Source organism: Camelus bactrianus, chromosome X (assembly GCF_048773025.1).
Source record: "Camelus bactrianus isolate YW-2024 breed Bactrian camel chromosome X, ASM4877302v1, whole genome shotgun sequence".
In the NCBI taxonomy this organism is placed as follows: domain Eukaryota; kingdom Metazoa; phylum Chordata; class Mammalia; order Artiodactyla; family Camelidae; genus Camelus; species Camelus bactrianus.
In genome coordinates this window covers 114,490,376-114,515,511 of record NC_133575.1, presented here as the reverse complement: position 1 = coordinate 114,515,511, position 25,136 = coordinate 114,490,376, and the positions used below count along the sequence as shown (strand labels likewise).

At 42.2% G+C, this 25,136-nt stretch overlaps 1 protein-coding gene across 6 annotated transcripts in view; it reads right to left on the bottom strand.

Moving 5' to 3' along the window:
- Positions 1-25,136, bottom strand: part of MTMR1 (myotubularin related protein 1) — a 61,658-nt gene that overhangs the window by 28,831 nt on the left and 7,691 nt on the right. For 2 of the 6 annotated variants that reach the window (XM_074359357.1, XM_074359358.1), the window contains 7 exons: positions 9,768-9,843; positions 6,989-7,083; positions 6,525-6,632; positions 3,447-3,548; positions 3,043-3,126; positions 2,068-2,217; positions 847-1,035 (listed from right to left, as the gene is read on the bottom strand). In XM_074359357.1, coding sequence (XP_074215458.1) covers positions 847-1,035; positions 2,068-2,217; positions 3,043-3,126; positions 3,447-3,548; positions 6,525-6,632; positions 6,989-7,083; positions 9,768-9,843 — 804 coding nt within the window. Of the gene's footprint in view, positions 1-846; positions 1,036-2,067; positions 2,218-3,042; positions 3,127-3,446; positions 3,549-6,524; positions 6,633-6,988; positions 7,084-9,767; positions 9,844-13,502; positions 13,554-15,100; positions 15,128-15,742; positions 15,767-25,136 lie in introns of all 6 variants that reach the window. The other 4 variants (XM_074359354.1, XM_074359356.1, XM_074359355.1 and 1 more) reach the window with 4 other exon arrangements.

The window sequence follows — 25,136 nt, the reverse complement described above, 5'->3', positions numbered from 1 at the left end:
TAAGGACACAAATCCCTCTTCCCCCTAGAAAGGTAGATCTGGGATGGAAATCCCGGAATATGACCCCAAACCCCTCCCTCCCCAATGAATATTCTGCCCACTTATTTTTACACCCTGTGTAACCAACTTGCCAAAGAAACTCCAGGCAGCTGCTCACCTGAGCCTGCCTGCTCTCCCCTTGAGAGTGGACTATCCATCCCTTAATAAGTCCCCACTTTACCTTCCTAACCTCTGTGTCTTGTCTCTGAATTCTTTCTGGGACGAGACAGGAACCTAACACCAGCAACAGTGGAAAATAGAAGCGACTCAGTTCAGAGCCGTTCCTGTTGGAAAGCAGGTACTGGAGGCTTGACCTCACAGCTGTCGCTAGGTACGAAGGATCTTGTCCCCTTCAGCTGGTGGGACTCAGACAGGAGCTGTGTGTGGATGTCGCTGCTCCATGTGACTTACAGAAACTTTGTCTATCTGCCTTGTTTCACAAAGTTGACTCCATTCTAACAGAGCTTCAGACTGGATGTGAATTAATCAAGTGATCACCATATTTCACAAGTTCAAGGGACTTCCAAGGGCCTCAAGACCCTTTCATTAAAATACTTACTTGATTCTTTAGGTACTAATTCTCTTTCTGGGTCTTCGCTTAGTTCCGCAGACAGGACTGTGCAGGGGCAATGAGAGACAAGATTCCAACCCGCACGAGACACTGCACACAGCCTGAGGGCTACAGACCCAGGCAGGATGGCTGTGGGCCACTCCCGGGGGGGAAGGATTCCACGGGCTCTCTGAGCAGCACGGCTGAGTCATAAAGAGTACGGAAGAAAAGATTCTGCAGCGGTATCGATAAGGTACCTTGTTGGTGTCGGCGACACTGTTTTGCCGGGCATCAAAGATGATAAGTTTGTGAGCTTGCGCATTTGCATCCATTATAGTTTGCAAGTACTTCTCATCCTCCTTGCAGCGTTTATCATTGGGACCCACAAGTGGCTGGCTGCAGCGGGTAATCGTCGCCTGACTCTCTGGATGAATCCATGACAACACCTAGTGTTTGGAAGCAATAAACACTTAGTACAGTTCCTAAAACAGTATGTGCTCTAAGGATTGGGTAGTAAAAACAAGTTCTCTTCTCAAACACATTTGCTTGTGCAGACCCTCCTCAGAGGGGAAAGGCCCGCCCAGAGACAGCAGGGCAGCGGCCAGGGGACTCAGTGTCTGGGTCAGGGAGAAGGAAGTCTGACTATATGAGCTCTACAAATCCCCTCTACCTTTGAAATTCTGTAATTCTAAGAAACCCAGAAACTAAGTCAAACCATCACTAACATCAAGCCCCATTTCTGTTTGACTGGCTAGGCTTAGTTTATCTCCTAATCTAAAAAGACCTCTGAATCTCAGCAACGATGCATGGGGCAAGACGAGCACAAGCAGATACACAGTCTCTTATAAAGTTTAAAGCTGTGTCCCCGAACCTCTCATTTCCCTCCAGCGACCAGGAGACTCAGGCTTATACCAGGCTGCAAACTCAAGGATCAAAAACGCTCACTCCCTCTGTGACTGTGGTGATAATATCAGGGCTGCGTACATATGTCCAAACTCAGCAAATTGTGTCCATTAGACGTGCAGTTTCCTTGTATTTCAACAAAACTGTTTAGAAAAATGCACCCCTTGCTGGCTGCTCTGTTTATTTCTGTTATGGTCCCCCTCCCACGCAGCTACAGCATCCCACTCAGCATCTAGACAGAATGTACCTTCTCGAGGATGACTCGGTGAAACCAGTGATAGGAACTGCTAATGTAACAGCAGGCTAACTCCTTCCTCATTCTCTACTACATTTTGAGAGAGTAGGTGAAGTTACCCTCCCTTATACTTAGTAATGCGAAGTCATACAAGGTGGGGTCGTAGCAAACAGAATGTTTATATAATTAGATGGTTCTTGAGAATCAAAGACACGTTCAGGTTTAGACTTACATTTGTACTTTCCATTTTGTTCACTACACTTTTTTCTGTCTTGTTTTCTTCCATATTAGATCTAACACAGTATATGTTTATATGTAAATGACAGTGTTTCTTACTTACTGGGACTCTACCTTTGGCTCGGAAGGCTGCCACTTTGGAAAGGTCATCATCTTTTACACTAGTTGGCACGACAATGACGGCAGGGTACGTGTCACAGAGCTCATAATTACTATTGACTTTGGATATTTTCCAGCTCTCATTTGGCAAGCCCTGCAGGGGTTGAGAGAGGAGAGAGGGAGGGGGAAGCACACTTTTACACTTTCAAAAAGTACTAAGCATGAACCACATCCATTTCTTACTTTCTACTAAAATCTATTTATAATTTGTTGTTCACTGCTACTTAAAAGTTTATATATACATTTATTTAATAGAACCCATTTCCTACCCAACCCATTTAAAAAAATCTAATGAAGCATAATTTTCAAACACACTAAAACATGAGGATTATATACTAGAATCCCAATCCTATACATTTCTTTCTATAAAGAGCATAGTGTTTTTGATACCGACGGAAGTTCTTTAGAGAAGCAGAAACTTCTTACAAATGTCTAAAGTAATATAAAACCACCATAACAAATATAGGGTGGAGACAAAGATTAATGTCATGAAAATAATATCTTATTGGAATATCTTCAAACTAACAATGAACTGAACAGCTTCCAGGTATAGGAGCACCTGTCAGACTGATGCAGTCATGCCATATACTTCAAATCTAATATAAGCCATTGCTTTTGATACTTAGTCATCAATTTGCTACCAGAATATCTAATAAAAACCATCTGGCTGATCAGCTTTATAAACCCCCACCCTTGTACTCCACATGCCCTCTAGAGAAAGGACGAACAGTGGCAGAGCCAAGGGTTTGGCACAGGGAGAATGGGGCATCCTGGAGAAGGGGAACCTACCAGCTGGGTAACTCATGCCTACAGACAACTTCTTTCAAAAGGGTTTTCTTCTCCACCTCATCTCTACCCTTTTAGAAAAGAAAAAGATGCTCAACCTAATATTTTCCAGTTGATGGGCAACATACTTTACCTGTCTCTTATATTCAGATACTGGATCATAAACTTTCCATCCATTAACTGGAAATTTTTCTTTATAGCTGAATGCAAAGAGTGTCTGGATACAAAAAAAAAAAAGCCCCATAAAACACATGTTAGTATTTCTTTGCTACGTCATATGCCCAATATTAAAGCTTTTTCTCATGAGCTGAATGTATTAAGATTCCTACTTTAATCTGTAAATTTTGAAGCAACAACTCGACAGTTTTCTTTATCATTACACAGAACTGACAGATTTTAAATATTCTAATACTAGTTACCAACAGAGAGAAAAGAAAAAGGAAACCTCAGGAAGAAGGAATAATTAAACATGAAATCCGCAGACCCCATCAAGGCATTTAGACCTGCAGGAAAAGAGGTTTAGTTTGGTGTGCTTACCTGCCCGTTGGAAAGAGGAAATGCATGTTTGCTGAGGTTTTCAAATATCCCTAGTTTACTCTGTTCTTCCTGTTTATAAGCAAGTCGCAAGTTCCTCATATCCTGTTAAACAATTAGCAAAACTCATTTAACATGTACTGAGTACCTGTGAGGTAGACACCATACTGTGAAGAGATAAATAAAATGTTTTCATTCATATTGCATGTTGCACAGTTGGCCCTCCATATCTGCAGGTTCAACATCTGTAGATTCAACCAAGCATGGATTGAAAATATTGGGGGGAAAAGTTCCAGAAAATTCCAGAACACAAAACTTGAATTCACAGAGTGCCAGTGACTATTTACATAGCACTGATACTGTATTAGGTATTTTAAGGAATCTAGAGAGGATTTCAAGGATCTGCATAGGTTGTATACACATACTGTGGCATTTTATATACAGAGACTTGAGCATCACAGATTTTGGTATCTGTTGGGGGCAGGCGGGGAAGCTGGAACCAATCCCCAGTGGATACCAAGGGATGACTGAACTCTATCTTACTCTAACAAAAGGCAATTGAGGGGAGGGTAATAGCTCAGTGGTAGAGCACATGCTTAGCATGCACAAGGTTCTGGGTTCAATCCCCAGTACCTCCATTTAAAAAATAAAATAAAAACTAATTATTAAAAAAAATTAATTATTTTTGAAAAGGCAATTAACAAAACACCTCCAACAAAATAATAAAAAAATCAAGTGAAGAAATTAGAATAAAGGGGATGTGTTGGGGAAAAACTCAGCAGATGGAACCAAGAATAAGGTTAGTACATAAATGACATGCCATCAAGCCCTGTGCACTTACTTGCTAAAGGTGTGCCACAGAATCAGTTGTGAGCTTTAAGCTACTAAGAGTCAATTACAGAATTCACATCATCCATAAACTAGAAATGCAACAGGGATCTCCCTGAACTCATAGCAAGGACTCCGTGTCACATAGAGACTGCGGCCCTCAGTGACTTCCTTACAGAAATTATAATGCTGTTTCTCAAGATTGGTTTCAAAACACCCTGCCGTGCAAGCCACCGGTCCAAAGCCCAAATGGAAGTTGGCAGGAGCAATGCCAGAAAAGGTGTCTCTGATGGTGCAATTTCTTCTCAGGGCTGGTTTGAGCATTACCCTTGGCCTTTCTAAACCTATGCCGTTAGCTAGACACAAAAGTCTCATTCTCCTCTAACCTTACATGAAAGTTGAAAATAAATATGACCACAAACAAATTAAAGCAAGAGCAGTTGGGCAAGTGATGAAGTTACAGTTGTGATATTATTTATAACAGTGAAAGAATGGAAGTAACCTCAATGTCCATCACTAGGGGCTGGCTAAATGAACTACAGTACCACCAACAGAATACTAAAGAGCTGCTAGAAACAAGAAGCAGCTTGTTATGTACTGCTATCAAGGAGTTGCAAGGCACATTGTCCAGGGGAAAAAGAAAGGGGCAGAACAGTGTACATAACATACAACCATTCACATTTTCAAAGACTGCACGTCCACACTTGCGTGCATAGGCCATCGGTGGAAACTGGTAACAGTGGGTGCCTGCGGGGAGTGGATCCGGCTGGCTGCGTGTTGTCAAACTTAGTTCTTCCTACACACAGTTTTTACACTTTTTGAATTGTGTATCGCTTGTTTAAAAAACAAAACAAAACAACAACCCTACACCTTGCAAGGCTCTCAGGCAGAAGCTGAGATGACTGGGAGCATGGGCCGTGGGATTCTAGGCTAGAAAATGTTTCAAAGCAGCTATTAGCAAAAGCTCACCCCAGCCACAAAAAAATATCCTAGTAAAACAGCCACAGGACACCTGCCTATGTGACATAGCTTCCTGGTGTGCCCTCCCCCAAGATACTCTGGCTGCACACATGCCACCTGGTCGCTGATGGAGCTGACTTGCCAGTTAGGTCGGCTGGGAGGGAAAAGTACTCCAAGCAAAGGGAAGAGTGTGTGAGAAGTACCAGGAGGGGGTGGGGTGCGGGTATGCGGCAAGTGTGAGCAATTCTAGGCACTGGGACGGCAAGATGAGCAGAGGGTAGATGGAGAGGAAGCTGCAGAGAAGAGGAGGTCAGGCTCACACCGCAGGGTGTCTGTCAGTTTCCCCTCCAGCCTAAGGATGATGGGAAGCTCCCGAAGAGTCCCGAGCAGGGCAATGACCTGTCCCACAATTGCAGAATCAATCAAATCCGCCCTCCGCTTTAAGTTCTTCAATGGCCTGGCACTGCTCTGCATGCAGAACTCTGGACTGAGAAGGGCAACCCCAGTTTCTCCAAGGAGAGGACTGGCGTGTGGTGCCCAAAGGGAGTCTGGTAAGCCAACGGATTCCACGCCCGGCAGAGTACAGGGTTACTTGAAAAAGCGCATTCAACTGCAGTCTAGGGCCAAACAGAGGGAGCTCTCCCCAGAGATTTGATCAAAGCAAACAGGAATCCAACCCCCAAGTTTGGAAGGGAACTTGTCAGTGCGCAGGCAGGATCTCTGTCCTGGTATTTTCGGTAGAGCTGTTAATAAGCTGTGCTCCATGAGGTCAAGTTACTGGGAATGAAACATCAGTGAGGCTGTTCTTAAATGACTAGTCATCATTAAAGTCATCACATACGTTCTGCTTAACCCCTTGGAGGAAGAAAAACAGCTCGGTGCAGGTGAAAATTCCAACACAGCCGAGAAGCTTAACTGTGTATTTAATTACAGAATTCATGAATATTGTTGTCCGTTTGGGAAGTCTTTGACCATCCACTGTTCTAAAGATTAGTCTTAAGACAACAAACTGGAAAAAATACTGAGCTCTGCTTTCCACTGGATTTCTCTGAAATATAATAATGTCACTACCGAGGTTAGCGGGCCATGTTAATTAGAACACTTCAATAGAAAAGAAGAGGTTTACTTCAGTGGCTTATATAATGGTCTGAATTGGTTGACAAAAGGTTGACAAGGTTTGTGTCCTGAAAACATTTGAGTTACTAACAATACAAATTACTCTTACTGTCCAAAGGCCGTGAAGAAGTTCCAAGCTGCACCCCCCCATCAGTGTCACTTGTGTCTGGACCGTACCTTGCACACGATCTCGATGCCACAGGAGTTGTCCCCATGGCTCTGCGCTCCAATCTTCTCAACTCTGCTGATCACTCCCAGGGGGACATCAAGGATGAAATGCGGGTCCTGGGTTTACAAATTAACATGAACACTTGTCAATATCAGTCACAGAGTTTTCATACACTAAGTCTTAGAACATGTTTGCTTATTTTGCATTTCCTCTTGGACCTGGCTGATTTATAACATGCTTTATGAAGTAGATGTTGAGATGACAATCACACTTCCCCTCCAAGTGGAAGTGCTACTTTAACAGTCTTTTTTTTTTCCAAGACACAAAATCCACTTGCAAAAGTGCACATCTTAAAACTCACCCTCTGTTTCTCTCAGGGTGATGGGATTTCAGGATACTTTTTGACTTCTTCTTTATTGTTTACTTTCTTCTGCAGTGTTCTTAAAAATAAAACACACTTTTAAATACTCACCCTCTCTACATTTTTGAAGTACATCTTAAAGTCAGTCACTGTCAGGGTTCCACTCACTGCTCCCACAAATGGGCAGATATACATGACATCCTTCACTGAAAGAAAAAAACCAAAAGACCATCCACTGCCATTGACTTGTTTCAATAAATCTTAACATGAGTTTCCAAATATTCCTACTTATGATCCCAGTTTTCTCAGAACTTAAACATTTTCATTACTTTAAATGAAGACATAGATGGATAGCCTTCTAATAAAATTCCATTTTTTTAAAACAAAATTCCGATTTGCTGCTTAATGAGGTTTTAAGTAAGGGGCCTCATCATAAGTTACATTTTGTCATTTTTTTCCAAGTGGTTAACGTTTTCCCTGAGTGATAAATTAATCACATTCAAAAACACATTAATTAAACTCTGAAGACCCTGAGCTACCATTTCATAAATTACTGCTAATGAAAACTGACTAAAGCTAAACACTGTCCCCTGCTGCACCTCCAAATGAAACTGCTTTAGAGGTAGCAAAAATGAAAACCACATCAATGAAGTGGGGAAAGACTTTGCTTCAAATTCTTCATCAGTTCCATATCAGTTTTTTCACTTATTGTTAATATCCATATCAACACATTTATCAAGACCAACCACATGTACGAGGCCAGGGAGTGTGAAGAAGCTCACACCTATCACAAGGAGACCACATCTTCCCAATCTTCCCAAAGCGCCATTCCATCAAAACGGCAGGAATGGACACAGCAGCCGATGAGTCCTAGCGTGATAATTAAAGGTACTAAGGTTGCCGGTCAGCCAAATCCCCACAACACTTCCATTAAACCCTTCTCTAACTCATGTCCCGAGCAGCTTCTATTGCTGGGGTTCTAGGTCTGAGTGGACATGGTTCCTGCCCACCAGCAGTGACCTGTGAAAAACACGATGCAGAAAATCACCATTATACCACAGCCTGATAAATGCTATCAGAACCACGAGGACATGATGTGGTAAGAGATCAGAGGAGAACAGACTTAACTCAGCAGGGAAGTGGGGGGGGAGGGAGTAGAGGGAGAGGAAGGGAGAAAGGAGAGCTCAGTGAGTTGCCGGTGGTTAGTGGGGCTGGGTCAAAGGGTGCATGAGGACGAGGGCCACGAGGCCAGAGAAAACTTGCTCATGAATGCTCACAACAGTTTTATTTGTAATAGCCAAACAGCAGAAACAACCCAAATACCCATCAATAGATGAATGCATAAAAAAACTGGTGGATCCATACAATGGAATACTACTCAGCAATGAAAAGGAGTGCCTGCTGACCCACGGCACTCACGGTACAGATGAATATCACAATAATTATGTGGAATGGAATAAGTAGACAAAAGAACATACTAAATGACTACATTTCTACAAGACTCTAGAAAATACAAACTAGCCTCTAGTGCCTGGAGAAGGGGAGTAAGGCACAGGAGAGAGGGATTATAAAGGGGCCTAAGGAAACTTCTGGGGGGTGATAGATACGTTCATTTATCTTGACTGTGATGATGGTTTCCCAGGTGGATAGATGTGTCAGAACTCCTCACGTTCACTTTACAGCTGTGTGGTCTGTTGTCTGGGGAAGCAGAAGTCTGACATAACCAGCTCTGCATTTTGGTCCAATCATTCCCAAAGCAGTGGGAGTGGGGCTAGAAACACTCCCAGAGAAGGAACAGCCAGAGAAGCCAGAGGACCACCAGGAGTGAAGGAAGTTCCAGAAGCCAAAGAAGGAAAGTTTCAAAATTCAGGTCGGGGGTGGGGGGAGGGCATAGCTCAGTGCTAGAGTGCATGCCTAGCATGCAGGAGGTCCTGGGTTCAGTCCCCAGTGCCTCCATTAAAAAACACTAATAATAAATAAATAGACCTAATGAAACCCTGCCCAAAAAATTCAGGCTGGGATGAATGGAGGCCGGAGCCACAGACTAGGATCGTCAGTGGGAACAGGTGTTTCCAGGTACTGGTAGGAGAGCCCGGCTACGCAAATGTTCTGGACACAAGATGACTGGACTCTGAGAGCGAACACACCCCTTTGGGAGGGAGCCGTGAGGGAAGAAGGCAACACTGGGCCTAGCAAACCAGACTGTCCAACTGGACCCTGGCAACTGGGAGGTGAAAATATCATACCCAGCTGCCCTCCCATCCACCTGCTGAAACGCCTGGGCGCCTCAAGCCATCACCCTTACAATCCAGGGTGGCAACACACGCCCTCTTATTGCACTAAAACTGTACTTTCTGGACTCTTATAAGCCACTAAAATCTCTTTGCCAAGTTCTCAAAACTTATTAAAAATAGGATGGGGGAAGGGTATGGCTCAGTGGTAGAGCGAGTGCTTAGCATGCACGAGGTCCTGGGTTCAATCCCCAGTGCCTCCATTAAATAAATAAACAAACAAACCTAATTACCTCCCCCACCAAAAAAAAGAATTTTTAAAAAATATATGATATGGATCTTCTATCGAGACATTTTCCTTAGAGTGAGGGGCTCCAACAAAGGCAGTGAACTGACATTACAGTGAGCATCTCATCAGCCTTCCGTTCATCAGGAAAAGCTGGATCTGCCACCCAACACTCAGAGCTTAAAGTCATCCTCTACAGTCTTTTCTCTCTTGAGGTCATGACGACATAAATAAGAATGAAGAGGTCTAGTCCGTTGATCCCCTAATTAAATTGGTCTGGCTGGTCTCTAGCATAGACACCACCTGTGCTTGCAAGTAACATGTCATTTCATTTTATGGAGCTCCGTCAGCGAAGTCTACTCATTACACTTACCAATAGCCTTGATTGATTCTCCGGGAAAAAGTGGTGCTTCTTCCATCTGTGCCAGCTTATTTCCATCCCGTAGAGCCTGGCAAGAAACCAATCAGGAGTAACTCTCACTTTCCACCTGTACACCTGCGAAGAACTCTGGTGGTCTGTGCTCTTGCTACAAGGCTACAGAAGCGTGCAAAATGTATGCCCCCGTCCCCTTACAAGACAGTTTCAAAGCTCAGCATCACAGGACACCATGCTGCATGTTCTAGCAAATTGTTACACATATTTCAAGTTCACAGTTAGAAAGCATTAATATAGAAATGGCTTGACATGACAGATAGATACTGTAATCACTACACAAACAGCTATCATAAGGTGCGTTCAGAATTTGGAAATAAGGTTAAAAGGGTTACCTCTGAGCATGAAACTAATACAAATAAAATTAACACTGGACGTAGATGCTTAGCCAGCTGTAGAAATGGTCCAGCTATGAGATCGTCTTGGAAACCTCAAAGTCTAATTAAAGAAACCAGAGAGGGGATCTCTTACTAAGGAAAGCCCTAGGCTTTTGTACTGCAGCCCAGCAACCTGTGTTTGCACAGAGTGTAGGAGGGGGGACAGGGCAAGTGGGCTAGTCACTGGGTATCCCACCCAGTTCACAAGAGGGCGCCCTCATCTGGCAGACAGGAGTATTTCAAGCACTCCTGTGGAGCAGGGTGTGGTCACCAGGCTTCTCCCAAGTAAATTCATTCTGTTGATTCCATGCTCACCAAGCAAATTGCTAATGAGGTATCAGGATTCCTGCTACAATGACACTAGGAAAAGGATGGCTGGAGAGATACATGTCCACATGTCTAAATGTCCAGGTCAGCACTGCAGCCCAGTAGCCAGTCTCTTGTGAGCTTGGTTGGATGGTGCAGGATGACTCAGGGGAGCTGAGAAAATAGTGTTCTTGAACTACAAAGCTGAGGACCAAAGCCTGAAGTCAGTGCCTATTCCGAGCTACTGCCACCCTGTGAGATACTGCCAAGGAAACAGGTCACTTTCTCCTGGGCATCTCTGATATAACGTGTCATTAATAAGAATAAGGTACTTAACCCCAGCAATTCCCAAGCTGTGTTTTAGAGAGCATTAAATTCCCAAGATATGTGAATAGGGCTTTTTTTTTTATTTTGTTAAAGTTTGGGAAATTCTGGGTTAAAGAAAACAAGTTAAGCTGGGTTTTTTGTTTGCTTTTAAGTGAGAAGAGTCTTTGGCCTGTTAGTCTACGCCGAATCAGCAAGGGGGCGCTAGAGCACGCTGCATTTCCCCTACCTCGTCCATCCGGCTGCATGATACCTGGTAACATCGGGAGGCCACTAGTGTTCAGCGTAGAACAGGTTGGACGATACTAAGTTTTCAGCATAATTTCGTGAGGCAAAATATTAAAAATTGGTATCTTTTATAATTCTAACCTAAATTATTGAAAATTCAAAAGAATTATTTTGCATAGTTTTAAGAATATTTCAATATATTTTATAAAGGGACTTAAAGGTCAATTTAAAAACACTATACATAGTAGTTTCATCCAATTTCACAAAATAAAGAAAGGAAAACGTCAAACTATAAAGAGCAAATTGGATGCTAAATGTTGGTCAAGATATGTCTGTTCAGGGAGGGCACAAAATGACATAGTCCATCGTCCTCCTTATCAAGATACATGATTAAAATAATACAGATTAGTGTTTGTTCATTCTTACCTCCAAGCAATTTTATTCAGTTTGAATTTTTAGCCCAGATTGGTTTTTAAGACACTTCTCAGTCAAAAATTTTAGAGACAGAGAACTGTTCGGGGGGACGTGGAGAAGCATTGGTGGACTCATTTATACTCACACCTGATTTGGAAATACATCTTTGACACAATAGAGCATAAACAATATTTATACTTTCAAAAGTTGAGTTTTAGAAACACTTAAAAAATCACCAATCTTAATAGAAGCCTGATTTTGAAAGTCAGCTTTCTTTAATTTGTTGTGTGATCTAATAATTAATTTTATACTATTACAGAATGAGGAAGCTATTTTAATCAATATTCAAGTTTTAAATGACTTCAAATGTTACATTGTTAAAGTTTATTTTAATGGCTAAATATTATTGTGCATCATATAGGCTTAAATTCCTTAACATATTTAAAAATAAATGAGAATAGGTTATTTTGAAATATGTTTACTAAAGCAAGCTGTTCTAATCAACTGAAGAGGTGGGGAGAAATCTGAGTTCCTTTAAGCTTTTTAGCAAGCCACATCAAACACTTTACCTAAAGTCCTCAACCCAGGACTAATAAAATGTTGTTGGGAGGCAGCAGTGATTGGGACCATTTTGAGAAAGTACAAGGCTCTCGAGATAGAGGTTGGAGACCAGTCGTTTCTCTTCTCTCCTGATGGTCACGTTAAATCTGGCTTGAAATACCTGTGCATTTAGATGAGGCATGAATGTGCTGGTGAGACAGTGAGACAAACCTCTCACTAATAATAATTAAATCTGGGACAAGCTTTGTAAGTGATGAAAAAGCAACTATCAGAAAAAAAAAATGATCTCACTGCTTCAGATTTCCCCATAGAAGGTTCACTTTGCACAGGAAAGACATTGAGCTTTAGCATAGAAATTCAAGAGAATGGTTCTTCAAGGTTCATTGTTTTGTGAGTACGGTAGATTCCGTCTAGAAAGCTGGTGTTAGGAGCTAGGACTCACACTTGTACTATATTAAGCTTTGACTGCAACTTCCAAGTTGCACAGGACATGATTTGACCCTTGATTTATCCAACCCATGTACAGCATCATCAAAGAAAGGAAAACGCTCACGGATAAAGTGTGTCTTGTGAACACGCCCAGTCCTCTGGGTGCCTTTTTGCTCCCGGTGTTGCCCCAGTGAGGAATTCTCTCTGAGGATCTCATTCCAACCCTGTTCTGGTGACTGGAAGGTCCCACTGAAGGCCCATCAACCTCCTGATCTCTCCACTACCTTCTCCTCCACCTGAACCCCAGCGAGCAGCAGGGTGGAGAGTTTCTCTAACAGCTGCATGCTGAAAGCAGGTTTTCAAATTGGGCTCTTCAAGGCGCTCCCAGGGTCACCGCGGGAGGGTGGGTGGGGCACAGGCACAGCTGAGCACAGGCAGTTTGCCACGCTTCCCTGGAGCTGCTCTTCCGGCAGTTTCATATGTTGAGTTTCTACATAATCTTTGGGGTAAATTCTGCGGCTTTAAAAGACTCCAGAGAGTCCAGAGGTACTAAACGAAGAGTAAGCACTCGAGAAAACTCAGTGAGTGATTTTCTTATTTTGATTAATAACTCTAAGATATATGGACTCATTTCCACAAATCCCTACAGGGTACCAGGCGCTGTGCTGGGTACAGACTTTGCAAAGTGGAATAAAGCAGAATCTGTACCCTCAAAGAGCACCCTTAGCGTATGCACCTGTCCCTCTAAGTCTTTGTGAAGGCACTTCAGAGCCCTGTTGTGACTGAGGCTCAGTAACCTCAGCAGTAAAGCCATCTGGGAAGGCTGAGAAGCAGAGATGACCAAACATCTGGTTGACAAAATGTTGGATAAACCAATTTTTGCAAATAATGTCAGAATGGAATCTACCAAACTCGGACAGGAGGGTACGACTGTAGTGGTAAAAAGCACTTGCTTGTTCTCTAGAAATCTAGTATGAAATGGCTTCTAAATACACGATCTGTAACTACAAACAGATGAACACGTAGAACTTGCCACCTGATCAGCTTCAGCTTCAGAAGGGTAGCCATTGTGTTCTTCCTGAAGCTCCTGCACAGCACCAGGTGCATGGACAAGAAAAGGCAAAGAGGGGAAAGAGAAACACGTGCAAACAGACAGGTGAAAGGACAGCAGTTCTTTTTTTAAAGAGACAGTAAGCATGTAAAAGTCGACACACCTTTCATGGCTTTTTGCAAGTCACAACCATTTTCCCCCTTGGAGTTAAGGAAATAACGTGTGGGCCATCTACAGCATCCTCAGCCTAAAATGGGGTATCTATTCTGGGTTTGTGTTGGGGTAGAAAAATGAAAAGCAGACAAACATCATGGATTTCAAAGAATGTATACTGTCTTTTTAAAATCAAGCATTACTGTAGCATACAGCAAAGAAACCAAACAACAGACACAGACATGCTCATAGCAAATGTATCATACCACGGAAACCGGGCAAACGGCACGATCAAGCCAAAATACAAAGGCAATTTATAGACATGTGTCTTAAACCCAGTAAGTATCCACATACTGTAAGGAACCATTATGGTATCTAGGGGTCAAGTCCACTGGTATTAACAGTTCCACACACATGCTCATGCACACACCACGTGCTGGAGTCAAACACAGATATATACAAACAGTCTGTTACTGCTAATTAAAGATTGTGATCTATGAATCAATACCGTATTAAATATTTATAATTACAGTATCAACGTGCTTCAAACAAACAGCTAAAATGTCACATATCTTTAACTCTTTCCAATCCTTTTACATGTATACTGTTTTTAATTTAATTTCTTTATAGGATCAGCTATTGAAACTTTAAGAGCTTGGACTTTTCATTTAGCAGGTGGTATAACTAGTATGAATACTGAAGATGACAAGATTGTAACCCTCTTTAAAAGTGGTCTCAAGTCTCTGAGGCTGAAAATATTGAAATTTAGCATCGATGTATTTTTCCTTCAAGAAACTTTGGTTCCAATGACCACATTTCTTTAAAAGGCAATCAGTGAAGTAGCAAAGCTTTTAAAGAGTTTACTATTTCCCACCTTTCATTTTTGTCAATAAAACAGCTACTTAATATTTTTTTACTTAATATGTTTTTTATCTTTTATCATCAGACTGAATTTAGTACACAGTTGGTACTGACACCCTTCAAAGCAGGACAATTATTTAAATGCAACCAGTTTTTTGAAATTTCCATTTTTTTTAAGTGTAAAGAAAATGGAATCATTCTTTGATAAAAATTTTACAAATGGAAGAATGAATGACTAAACAACAACCAACCCCCCCACAGCATTTCAAAGTCCATGCAGATATAAAGCCAAGCACTAACATTTAACAATGGGAATCAGTGAAAGAAAATGAGTCCCAGGGGCAAAAGGACACACGGTGGGAACAAAATTAAACAAAGGTAAACCAACTAGAATAACAAGAATCTGACTTAACCTGCTTAGTTCTGTACTACTTCATTGGCTTCAATAAGATTAAAACTTTAACACTGAAGTCATTAAATTATTCTGTCAAAATCCACATTGTTTTCATTTAATGGAAATAGGTTAATTTTCAACATCTGACACTCAGGTTTAAATACATGCACATTACCAATCTTTGTCTTGCTTTATGAATATTCTGAAATAAAGGGAAGGAAAATCATGAGGAAAATAAAAGCTATAAACCACTAGTTGTAACAGCTACCTCTGTATTTTAAGAAATACTAAATGGGGCTGATTTTGCTAAATTTATCTTCAAGACCTGCACTTCTGGTTTGGGGATTCATCATGCAAACACAAAGTCTTACTTGACCTTGTAATCAAGACTTGAAGTCTTAGATGTCTTACTTAGGATGGACAACAACTGACCACTTTGTTATTGTTGTTAAATTCTTCAGCATGAATTACATGAGGAACGAGGTTAAAAGAGGACTACGTAGGCCTACCCTTACAAGACCCTGCCATGAATATCCATCCGGTCAGAATTCATGTAACACAGCAAGTCAGTACTGCACACTGGTAACAATTTTAGCATCCTGCCCTCATACACGGTGGCTTTTATCGCACATAAAAACATTGTAACAAATAAAGCATTTCTAGTGAACACTTAAAGCTATGACAGAGCAGAGCAAATTGATCTGAGTGACTCATAAAACCAATGAGAAGGTAAAGAACACTAAATAGACCGAGTGTTCAATAAAGCACAGAGACACACAAGTAGGAGGCCCATCCGCTGAAAGCCAAAAATCCTTACCCTTATATCAGGCCTCCTGAAAACCTGTCAGTTAAAACACAGAACATCATCATCATGGACATGTCACTATTGACTTCAAAAGATGCCATTAAGTTCACCAGCCCACGCCCTAGGAAACATCATAATCCTCAAAATAAAACCAAGCAGATCGATCCTAACACATTTGCCCTCTAAGTTTCATTCGATATCCAATCAATCCTAACACATTTGTCCTGTAATTTTCAGGCAAGTCTATGATTTGGAGAAACTTACCGCCCTTAGGCTAAGACAAACTGCATTATTTTAAACACAAACCCCTTCTGTCAAGGGCTATTACAAGACAATGTGAACAGGCTGTGTTTGAAAAGTTCATTTGTGTGTCTGTTTGGAATACTGAATGCATTCTCCCCGTAGAAACAATGATATAAAAAGGCGGTTCGGCCCCCAAACCAGCCCACAGAAACAAAACAAAACCGAACCAAGAAACCACAAAAGCGCCCACAGCTGATGCAGAAGCTCAGATGGAGTGTTAATGGTTTCACAAAGCCTAGTTAACCACAAATCTTAACCTGGTTTCTGCAGGAATTCCATTTCCAACTGGCACTTGGGACTCCCAAATTAAACTCCCTGGTGTGGCCGCCCCACAGGGCCAAGGTGCCATCCCTCACGCCAGCCCCGCCCGCTGCGTGGGAAAGGGGTGGCCACGTGGGGAGTGGTGGGGAAGGGAGAGGAGGGCAAGGGAGGCCCCAGGCCAGGGGAAGCCAAGCTTTACTAAATTGGGACACTGATTTCAGCGAGGTTATTCCTATGCCCGTTGCCTGTGACTCCCACTTGAACGTGCAGCATAAGCATCTGGGCAGTTCTGGGCAAAGGAAACATCCCAGAGAAAGGATGGAACTTTTGAGCAGCCAATAGCGGTAACAGTCTGAGGAAGACGTGAATCATCTGTTCTCCATTCTACAGCCTGAAATCCTATGTTATTTACACAGCACACTGGATGTTCTGTGGAAAACAGGTTATTTAAAAAAAAAGTCACTGGAGGTTTTTATTATAGGTTTTACTCAGGATAGATAAGAAGATCACATGAATACGAGGATACAGACTTCAAAAAAAATCACTGTATCACCATTAAAAGAAAATACTCTTTGAAGTAAAAAAGGTATTCTGAATTAAGTGATGCTGTAGCTCAAGGGGAATTAAGGCCTAGAAGTTCCTAAATATAGACTATTTAGACTAAGAAGCTTAAACTTGGCTTTTTTGGTTTTGGTAGGGGTGGTGGTGATGGATTTGTTTCTCATCTTAATTGTGGTGATAGTTTCCTAAGTGTGTGCTTATCAAAACTTATCAATTTGTATACTTTAAATATGTGGTTTATCATTTGTTAATTATAAGAAAGTTAGTACAAAATAAATAAAATATATGTTTATGTTAATTTAAAAAACTCAAAACTGGACATATATGGTAATAAAAACTCTGGAGCTTCATTCCTCAGTGATAACCACGTTTAACTAGACTGATTTTTCACTGTCTCCATAACCATAAATATGGTTACACCCCTACTTCCTGATTTGTCAACTCTGAACAGTAGCTTTCCCAACTACCTCCCTCTTCCCAATCTGACAGAAATTTAAATTTTCAGTTCTCTTACTGTCATCCTTCTGCAGCAGCTGCATCATTAAAAAAAAAAAAAAGACCCATGAAATGATTTTTTAGGTGCCCTCTTCTGAGAACCTTGTATATATTAATTCATTTTACTCTCAGAACAACCGTGTGAGATAAAACCTATTATTGGCCACATTTTTGGATGACAAAACCAAGGCACAGTTAAGTACTACCTGGCCAAGTTCAAGGTGGCTGAGCAAGTACTTAAACCCAGATAACCTGCTCACTGCCTCAGCTGTGGTGCCACTCTAATTAACACACAGAAACTAAAGCCTTCAAATATACATCCAATCTCTTGTAACCTCCTTTGGGGTTGATGAAGAAACCGACATCACTGCCTCTTCCCTCGCTTCTCCTCTGCCTCCAAACCTCCGCTCCAGCATGTTCCTACTTTCACATTTGTTCTGTAACTACAATTAACTTTTGAATGCTTTGTCTATAAAGTGATAGCAACAACTGAAAATAAAAACGCAGTGGACCTGGGCCTTGTATGTAGGAGCTGCACCACTGCCAATAAGCCTTTGCTGTTGGAAGGAGGAACTAACCCAGAAGGAAAGGGGTAGGATGATAATCTGCTTTCACACTCACAGAGTTCACCTGTTCTAGTGGCGCTCGCGGTGTTCCTGGTGTGAGGCCAGGTGGGTCCACGGAGGCGCACCTGAAAGCCTCTGACTTGATACCCCTATGGCTCTCTCTGCTTTACAGGTCTCATCTCTCCGGAATTAAGCCGTTTCAGACACACAGAGAGGTTCATTTCCTTTTTCTTGAATCTGATTCTGATCGAGGCCAGAGAAGAGAGCAGTGGTTTGGAGTGGAGAGGCCGGGGCCAGCTCTCACCGGCAGATTGGAGCCTCCACATACCTGCACTTGGCCTCAGCTTCAACACATACAAAAGGAGAGCAGTCTAGGAATGACTGCAAGGTCCTGACCACAGAGGAGGTTCTCACATCCGAGGAGTCATTTTGGCTTCACTGGAAGACTTCAGAAAACATCTCCCCACCCTAGGCTAAGGGAGGCACGTCGGCATAGTGGTTGAAAGCATGGGCTCTGGAGTGGAACCCTGCCTCCATCACTTACCGCCTGGGAGACCTCAGCCAGCCACACAGGCAGCGGAGGGAGCCTTAGTCTCCCCCTCTCTAAATCAGCGATGCTGAGCGAACCTTCCTCATAAGCTGTTGCGAGGGTTAAATCAGGTAACGGCCGTCCCTGCGGTGGATAAATACTCAGGAAGCGGGGGCTGTTAGTATCGGTACTATTTAGGTAACCTGTAGGTGATGGCTCTCAGCCTCCCCAACTTGCACTGCAACTCCCTTGACCTGCCCTACACCCCCTGGCAACTCCTACACACGCCGAGATCCTATGAGAAGGTGCAAACAAGTTCATGATGATCTCAGTCTACTTTAACACAGCAAGCAGACTGCCCAAAAGTTAACTAAAAATGTACCTGCCTCTAAATGGCTTTCACTAAATCAAGAAAAAGCACTATAAAATGACCCCACTTCTGGACACAGCTCCTAATACCCTTGCAATTAGGGGTGCTTGGAGCATCTTTTGTTCTAATATTTGATCTTTGATCCCAGTTCCTGATGCAGGGCTCCTAAAACGCTTGGAATTATTTGGGTGATAGAAGTGTCTTCTGTTCTAAAGAGGTGACTTCTTGGTGGGCTCCTGGATGGGGGCTGATTATCAGAAAGATCAAGCCATGATTTGAAGCTTGGAACTTCCAGCTTCACTCCCCATCCTTTGGAGAGGGGAGAAGGGCTGGAAAATGAGGAGTTGATAATTGATCACGCCTATTTAGTGGCCTCCAAAAAGATCCCTAAGCCACAGCATTCAGAGAGCTTCTGAGCTGAACACATCTATGTGCTGGGAGGGTGGTGTACCCCAACTCCATGGGAACAGAAGTGCCTGTGCTTGGGACCCTCCCAGACCTCATCCTATGTATTTCTTCATCTGGCTGTTCATCTGGAGCCTTTTCGTATATCCTTTATTATATAATGAACTGGTAAACCTCAGTGTTTACCTGAGTTCTGTCAGTTATTCTAGCAAATGATGGAACTCAAGGAGGGAGTTGTGGGAACCCCCAATTTATAGCCAAGGCAGGCAGAAGTTGTGAGTAACCCGGGGATCGACTGCTTGCAATTGGCATCTGAAATGAGAACTGTTGGGGGACTGAGCCCTTAACCTGTGGGCTCTCCGCTAACTCTGGTTACTATCAGAATCAAACTGAATTGTTGTTGGAGAATTGGTCAGTGTGGGAAAAAACCCACACATCCGGTATCACAAGTATTCTAAGAGGGTGGGGATTCAAACCCAAGCCGGCTGGGTTTAGTGCTGGTGCTCTTAACCTCTATTCAGCCCCACCTAAACCTGTTCCCCTTCTGAGGAGGCTGCCAAGTGCCCTTAAGGCTGAATGCCCAGAATGCCCTGCTCTGCCCACCTTGTTCCTCCCACCGCACCTTGTTTCCTTATCTATTTCGACACTCACCATAGTCCAATTTGTACTGTATTTTTCAGTGTCTCTTTCTTCTACTGTGAATTCCATGCAGCCCAGCCCAGCCTCTTGCACATAATAGCTGCTCACATCACCTTTAGGGAAGTCGACTAGTGTTCAGCAATTACAATACACTCCTCTTATATTCTTTTTACATATCATGTACATTTTTGTAGAGTAATAGTATAAGGCAAATGAGCACTATATTCATTTCATACATTTGCTGCCCTTTTTAAAACAGTAAACCTCTGCTGTAACACCCATTATTACAGATGAGGACACTGAGGCTCAGCAAGGTGAAGTAATTTGTTGGGCAGCTAGTCAGTTACAGGGCTGGAACTCAAGGCAAAGTGCTCTGACTCCAAATTTTGTGATCTTTTTAATAAACCATATAAGATGGTTCCCAAATAAATAGCAGTTTTTTATGAATGAGTTATCATTGAGTTTATGCCTCCAAAAGGCTTCTTTCCAAGAAAAGATTGTAATATTGGAGTAAAAACACCCCTGTTTTCTGTCTTAGGTGTAAAGTCTATAAATAAAGTAATTTTGCTTTAGCAATCAGATCACTACAAGATGAGTTAAAGACTATGAACTCTTGGGTCTTGCTGCAGGCACCTCAATAACCAGCTTCGTGCTCCCCACTGCCTGGAGTCAGAGGCCATGGTCAGGCCAATAACAGTGTCAACCAGTCATCAAAATGCAACCCTAGTCTTTGCGAAACAAGCCATACCTGAACCTTGCCTGACTCCTTTGTCAAACCCTAGCCTGAAACAATCACTGTCCACTCTCTAAAGGCCTCCAGGAAATATGACAAATGAGCCGTTGGATGAAGCCTGCTAGCCCCAATTTCCAGCTACAAAAGGGGTGAGTATACTTGCAATTGAACTAGTACAAGGGTAACTGCTGATACCCTTTTTCACTAACTGGATTCTAACATCTTTATTCACATAACTATATGTTCCATTTAAGTAATACTGATATATCGAGTTATTATAAATATTCATCATAATTTATTATATATGCAACATAGAATCATTCAGCAGTCTGTAAAAATCTTGGCTCTTTAAAAATTAGATTTCTAATCATGAGATAATTGTAGAGTCACAAGTGGTTCTAAGAATACTGTAGAGAGATTCCATGTACCATGAACCATGTCACCAAATTTCCACGATGGTGGTGTATTACAAAACTATAGAATAACCCGAACCAGGACCATGACAGACAGTCAACATGCAGAACAGTTTCATCACCACCTAATGCGGCCCTTTTACAGCCCTGCCCGCTTCCCTCCCAGCCGCTCCCCTTCTTAGCCCTGGGCAGGCATGAATCTGTTCTCCATTTCTAAAATGTTGTCATTTGAAGACTGTTATACAGATGGAATCACACAGTATGTGACTCTTTGGGAGTGGCATTTTTTACTCTGTAATTCTTAAGATTCATCCAATTCTTTTCTCTGTCCTCTCTGTTCTGCTGTTGAACATATCCATGGAGTCTGGTTTGGTTTGGTTACTGTTAGTTTTTGGTTCTTATCTAGTATTTCCTTGCTGAAACTTTTCTATTTCTTGTCTCTCACTTTCTATGTTCACATTGGTTCAAGCATATTTGTAATTGTTTACTGAAGCAATTTTATGACGGCTTCTTTAAGATCTTTTTCACATAATTCTAACATCTCTGTCATCTCGGTTTTGGCATCTACTGATTCTCTTTTTTCATTCAGTTTCAGACCTTTCTGGTTCTGGTATGACTAGTGATTTTCAATGGAAATCTGGACGTTACGAGACTGTGGATCTTATTTAAAGCCCCTGTGTTAGGTGGCCTTCTCTGACGCTGCTCCAGCAGGACAAGGGTGGGTGGCACTGCCTCATGACAGCCAGGTAGGGGCAGAAGTCCAGGCTCCCCTCTCTGCCTCCGCTGACATCAGAGGATGGGAGAGTCCTAGTTATTTCTGGGTCGCGTGAGAGTTGCAGCTCCCAGTTAGGCTTCCACTGATCCTTCCCTGGCTGGGAGTGGCAGGGGCACCTCATGACTGCCCCCACATGGCCTCCACTGATACCACAGTGGAAGGGTAGCCTCCATGCCAATGGGCAGTGGTCAAAATCCCAGCTTTCCACTAGGCCTCCCGACGCCACCACTGCAGGGTTTGGTGAGACTCACTACAGCCTGGCAAGGTTGGAATCTAGGCTCTGCACTTGGCCGTGCTGGTGGGGTGGGTGTGGGGCCTCATCTTTTCCTGTGGTGTTTCACTGGAGTACAGTGGTTAGTGTTGAAAAGTTTTCTTTTTACTAGGCTGCCCCTTTCCTGGTCCTTTAGCTAGAGAGACTAGGCTTTCGTTGGCATTTCTCTGTAGCTGGCTTCTTCAGCAACAAATCTGGGACACATATGGCCAAAACAAAACCCAGGGACATCACCACCCTGTCTTGGGTCTTGAGGCCCCTAACCAGTCTGCCTTCTTCTCGCTACCTTTCGAGACATTCTCAGGTTTATTTGATTGATGGGTAATGTCCAGGGATTTTAGTTGTACTTAGTGTGAAAAATAAGAAACAGTACATCTCCTCCATCTCTGCAGCAGCAAAAGCCCAAATCTTGATATTTTTAAGAAATAATTCTACCCGACAAGTCACCCTGGGAGATAGGATAGTGCCCTGACATTACAGTAGTTACAAACTGGAGGCCTGTTGCTCAAACAGGCAGTAGCAGGGTTGGTTTTTTTATTTAGCTGTTTGTTTTTAGGGGGACATGCTGTAGTCTCCAGTCCTCCACAGCCCCCTCCCCTGTCTGTCTAGCTTGTTAACTATCCCATGTAGACATCTCAGTTTGCAAACTCTGATCATGAGGCCAAGTTACCAGCAGTGGATTACGGCCATGGACTCTGAAAGATTATGCTCATGCTTCCCTCCATACACTATTACTTTAAGAAATATAAAACCAGACCTAGCTCAAGCGAAATGAAGCCTTCCCCGTACACTGCCTCCCACTTCCCTCCAAAGCCCTTCTGAAAATTTCTGTTAAGGATACAGAATTTAATCACTGTACTAACCTGTTAAATGATTAAATTTAGTAAAGGACCCTTGCCATTTTCTCCTTTTTCTTCAGAATGTTTAAGAAAGAGCACTGTGTGAAGGGATGCAGAGAGGAGAAACGGGAGGAGAGGTACAGAGACGTGATGGTGATGATGATGGAGCCAGAGGAAAGAGAATGATCACATTAGAACTATAGTGTCCTAATTGCCTGAAGGCTGGCCAAAACCAAATCCTTTTGGACAAAACAAAATTGAAGAATGTTCTAGGAAGAAAGGAATTTAGAGACTTCAAATCTAATCCAAACTCTCTTATCCTTACAGAAAAAGAAACTGACACTCAGAGGTTACAGCAGGCCACAAAGCTGACCAGCACTGTTTGTGCTACTCCACCATGTTCCCTGTTCTCGGCCCAGCTCTACTTTCCAAGCAGTGGAAACTGATCAACTGTGTCACTTCTACTGATAGTTCCTAAAAATGTTTCATTACAATTTATAACTGCATAATTTCATCTAATCTTTGGAACATTACATTCAGATCTTAGTCTTAAATTTTTTGACAAATTCAGGAGAGATTTTTACTCTTTCTTAGCTCAGTAAAAATGGAAGCAACTGAGTGAGTAGTAGGGGAGGGGTGGACAAACAAAACACTTTTACATTGTATTTTATTACATTTCTTCTAGGAGTCTTAATCATCGGGTAAATATTCAGGGATGATTTGGTATTAAGGCATACATTTATTAACTTCATGCATTCACAGTTCACACATAGCTATCTATTTTCTCAGCTGGGACAATGCTTTCCAAACTTCTGGCGCCTCACACACTGCCTCTGCAAGTCTGGTTTGTTGTATCTACGTATCGCCTGTACTGCTATTACCCTTATACTGACTTTAAATCTACTCCTTTTCATACTTCCCCTGGCTTTAAGCAATAATATCCATTAAATCACAAGTCTGATGTGCTAGTTTCTAGAATACACATTAAAATCATCACATAACTGTTAAAGCATGTTCACGGCCATACCATCTAAACCCACCTCATGTGATACCAGTGATACTCTTGCCACAGCTTGGGTGGTCCGACCCGGGGCTGACTTTCAACTTATGATATGAGTAAATAATAAAACAATTCTTCTCCAAAGTCTAACATGAGTTGCTAATTATTCAGATTTGTGGGAATGCACCAGAAATGTATGGTCTTATCACCAATTTCAACAGATACAAAGCTAGGGAAGCCTAGCTTTTCATATTTTATTGTACATAAGAAATACATGAGACACACTGTTCCCCACCCTCAGAGATTGTGATTCACTGAGTGGGACGGGGACCACGGAAGCTGCATTTTTGCAGGCACCTCAAGAAGTGCTGATGCCGGAACACCCAAGGGCCACGTTTTGAAAAATAGTGAACAAGAGGGTGGGGGGAAATTTTTAAAATAACTCTAGCTTTTCGATAGGAGTGGCTTGGGTTCAAGTCTCAAGTCTAACTCTGTAATACTAATAAGCAAGTCACTTAACCTCCCTGAGCCTTGCTTTCTTCATCTATTAAATGACAATTATGATAAAAGCTACCTTACTGGGTTGGTTTAAGAATTAAATGGATGATATGTTAAAAAAAAAAAAAAAGTATTGCAAAACCACAGAGCCCTGCACATACTAGAGGGCTGATGAGGATGAAGCAGAACCAGTCTCAGCAGCCAACTGAGCACACAATCAGAATTTCAAATCAAGACGCAAGCACTCCGCTCCACATAAACATCTGCTCCCATTTCATTACTGACATTGAGTTTAACCTACAATAAATTAACCCCCAGATTGAGTGTGTATTTCAAGTAAGATATTTGCACAATATATAATTTCAAATACTATCAACTGATGACTGCAAATTTAATCTTCAAGGAATTGTGTCTGGACCTTCAGGGCCAACTCCATGTAGCAGGCTCCCAGGCCAGAGGTGTCCCAAAGGCCCATGTTGGTTACCCTGATTTTAAGAACTCCTTAATAAGTAGCATGCAAAATGATCTGTGGTTTAGAAACATTTTATGCTTTTATTATTTTAAAAAACTCTCTCCTTAAAGAAAGCCTAACAAATCCTGAATTATAAATTTAACACCAAATGTGCAGACTTGGCTACAGGGCATATCTAACAAAGACGGCTCTCTTACAAGAACTCATCTAAGGTTCTAGCTATGATCTGATGCAGGTACTTAAAATTCAATTTGCAAAATATGGAAAAGCCTTATT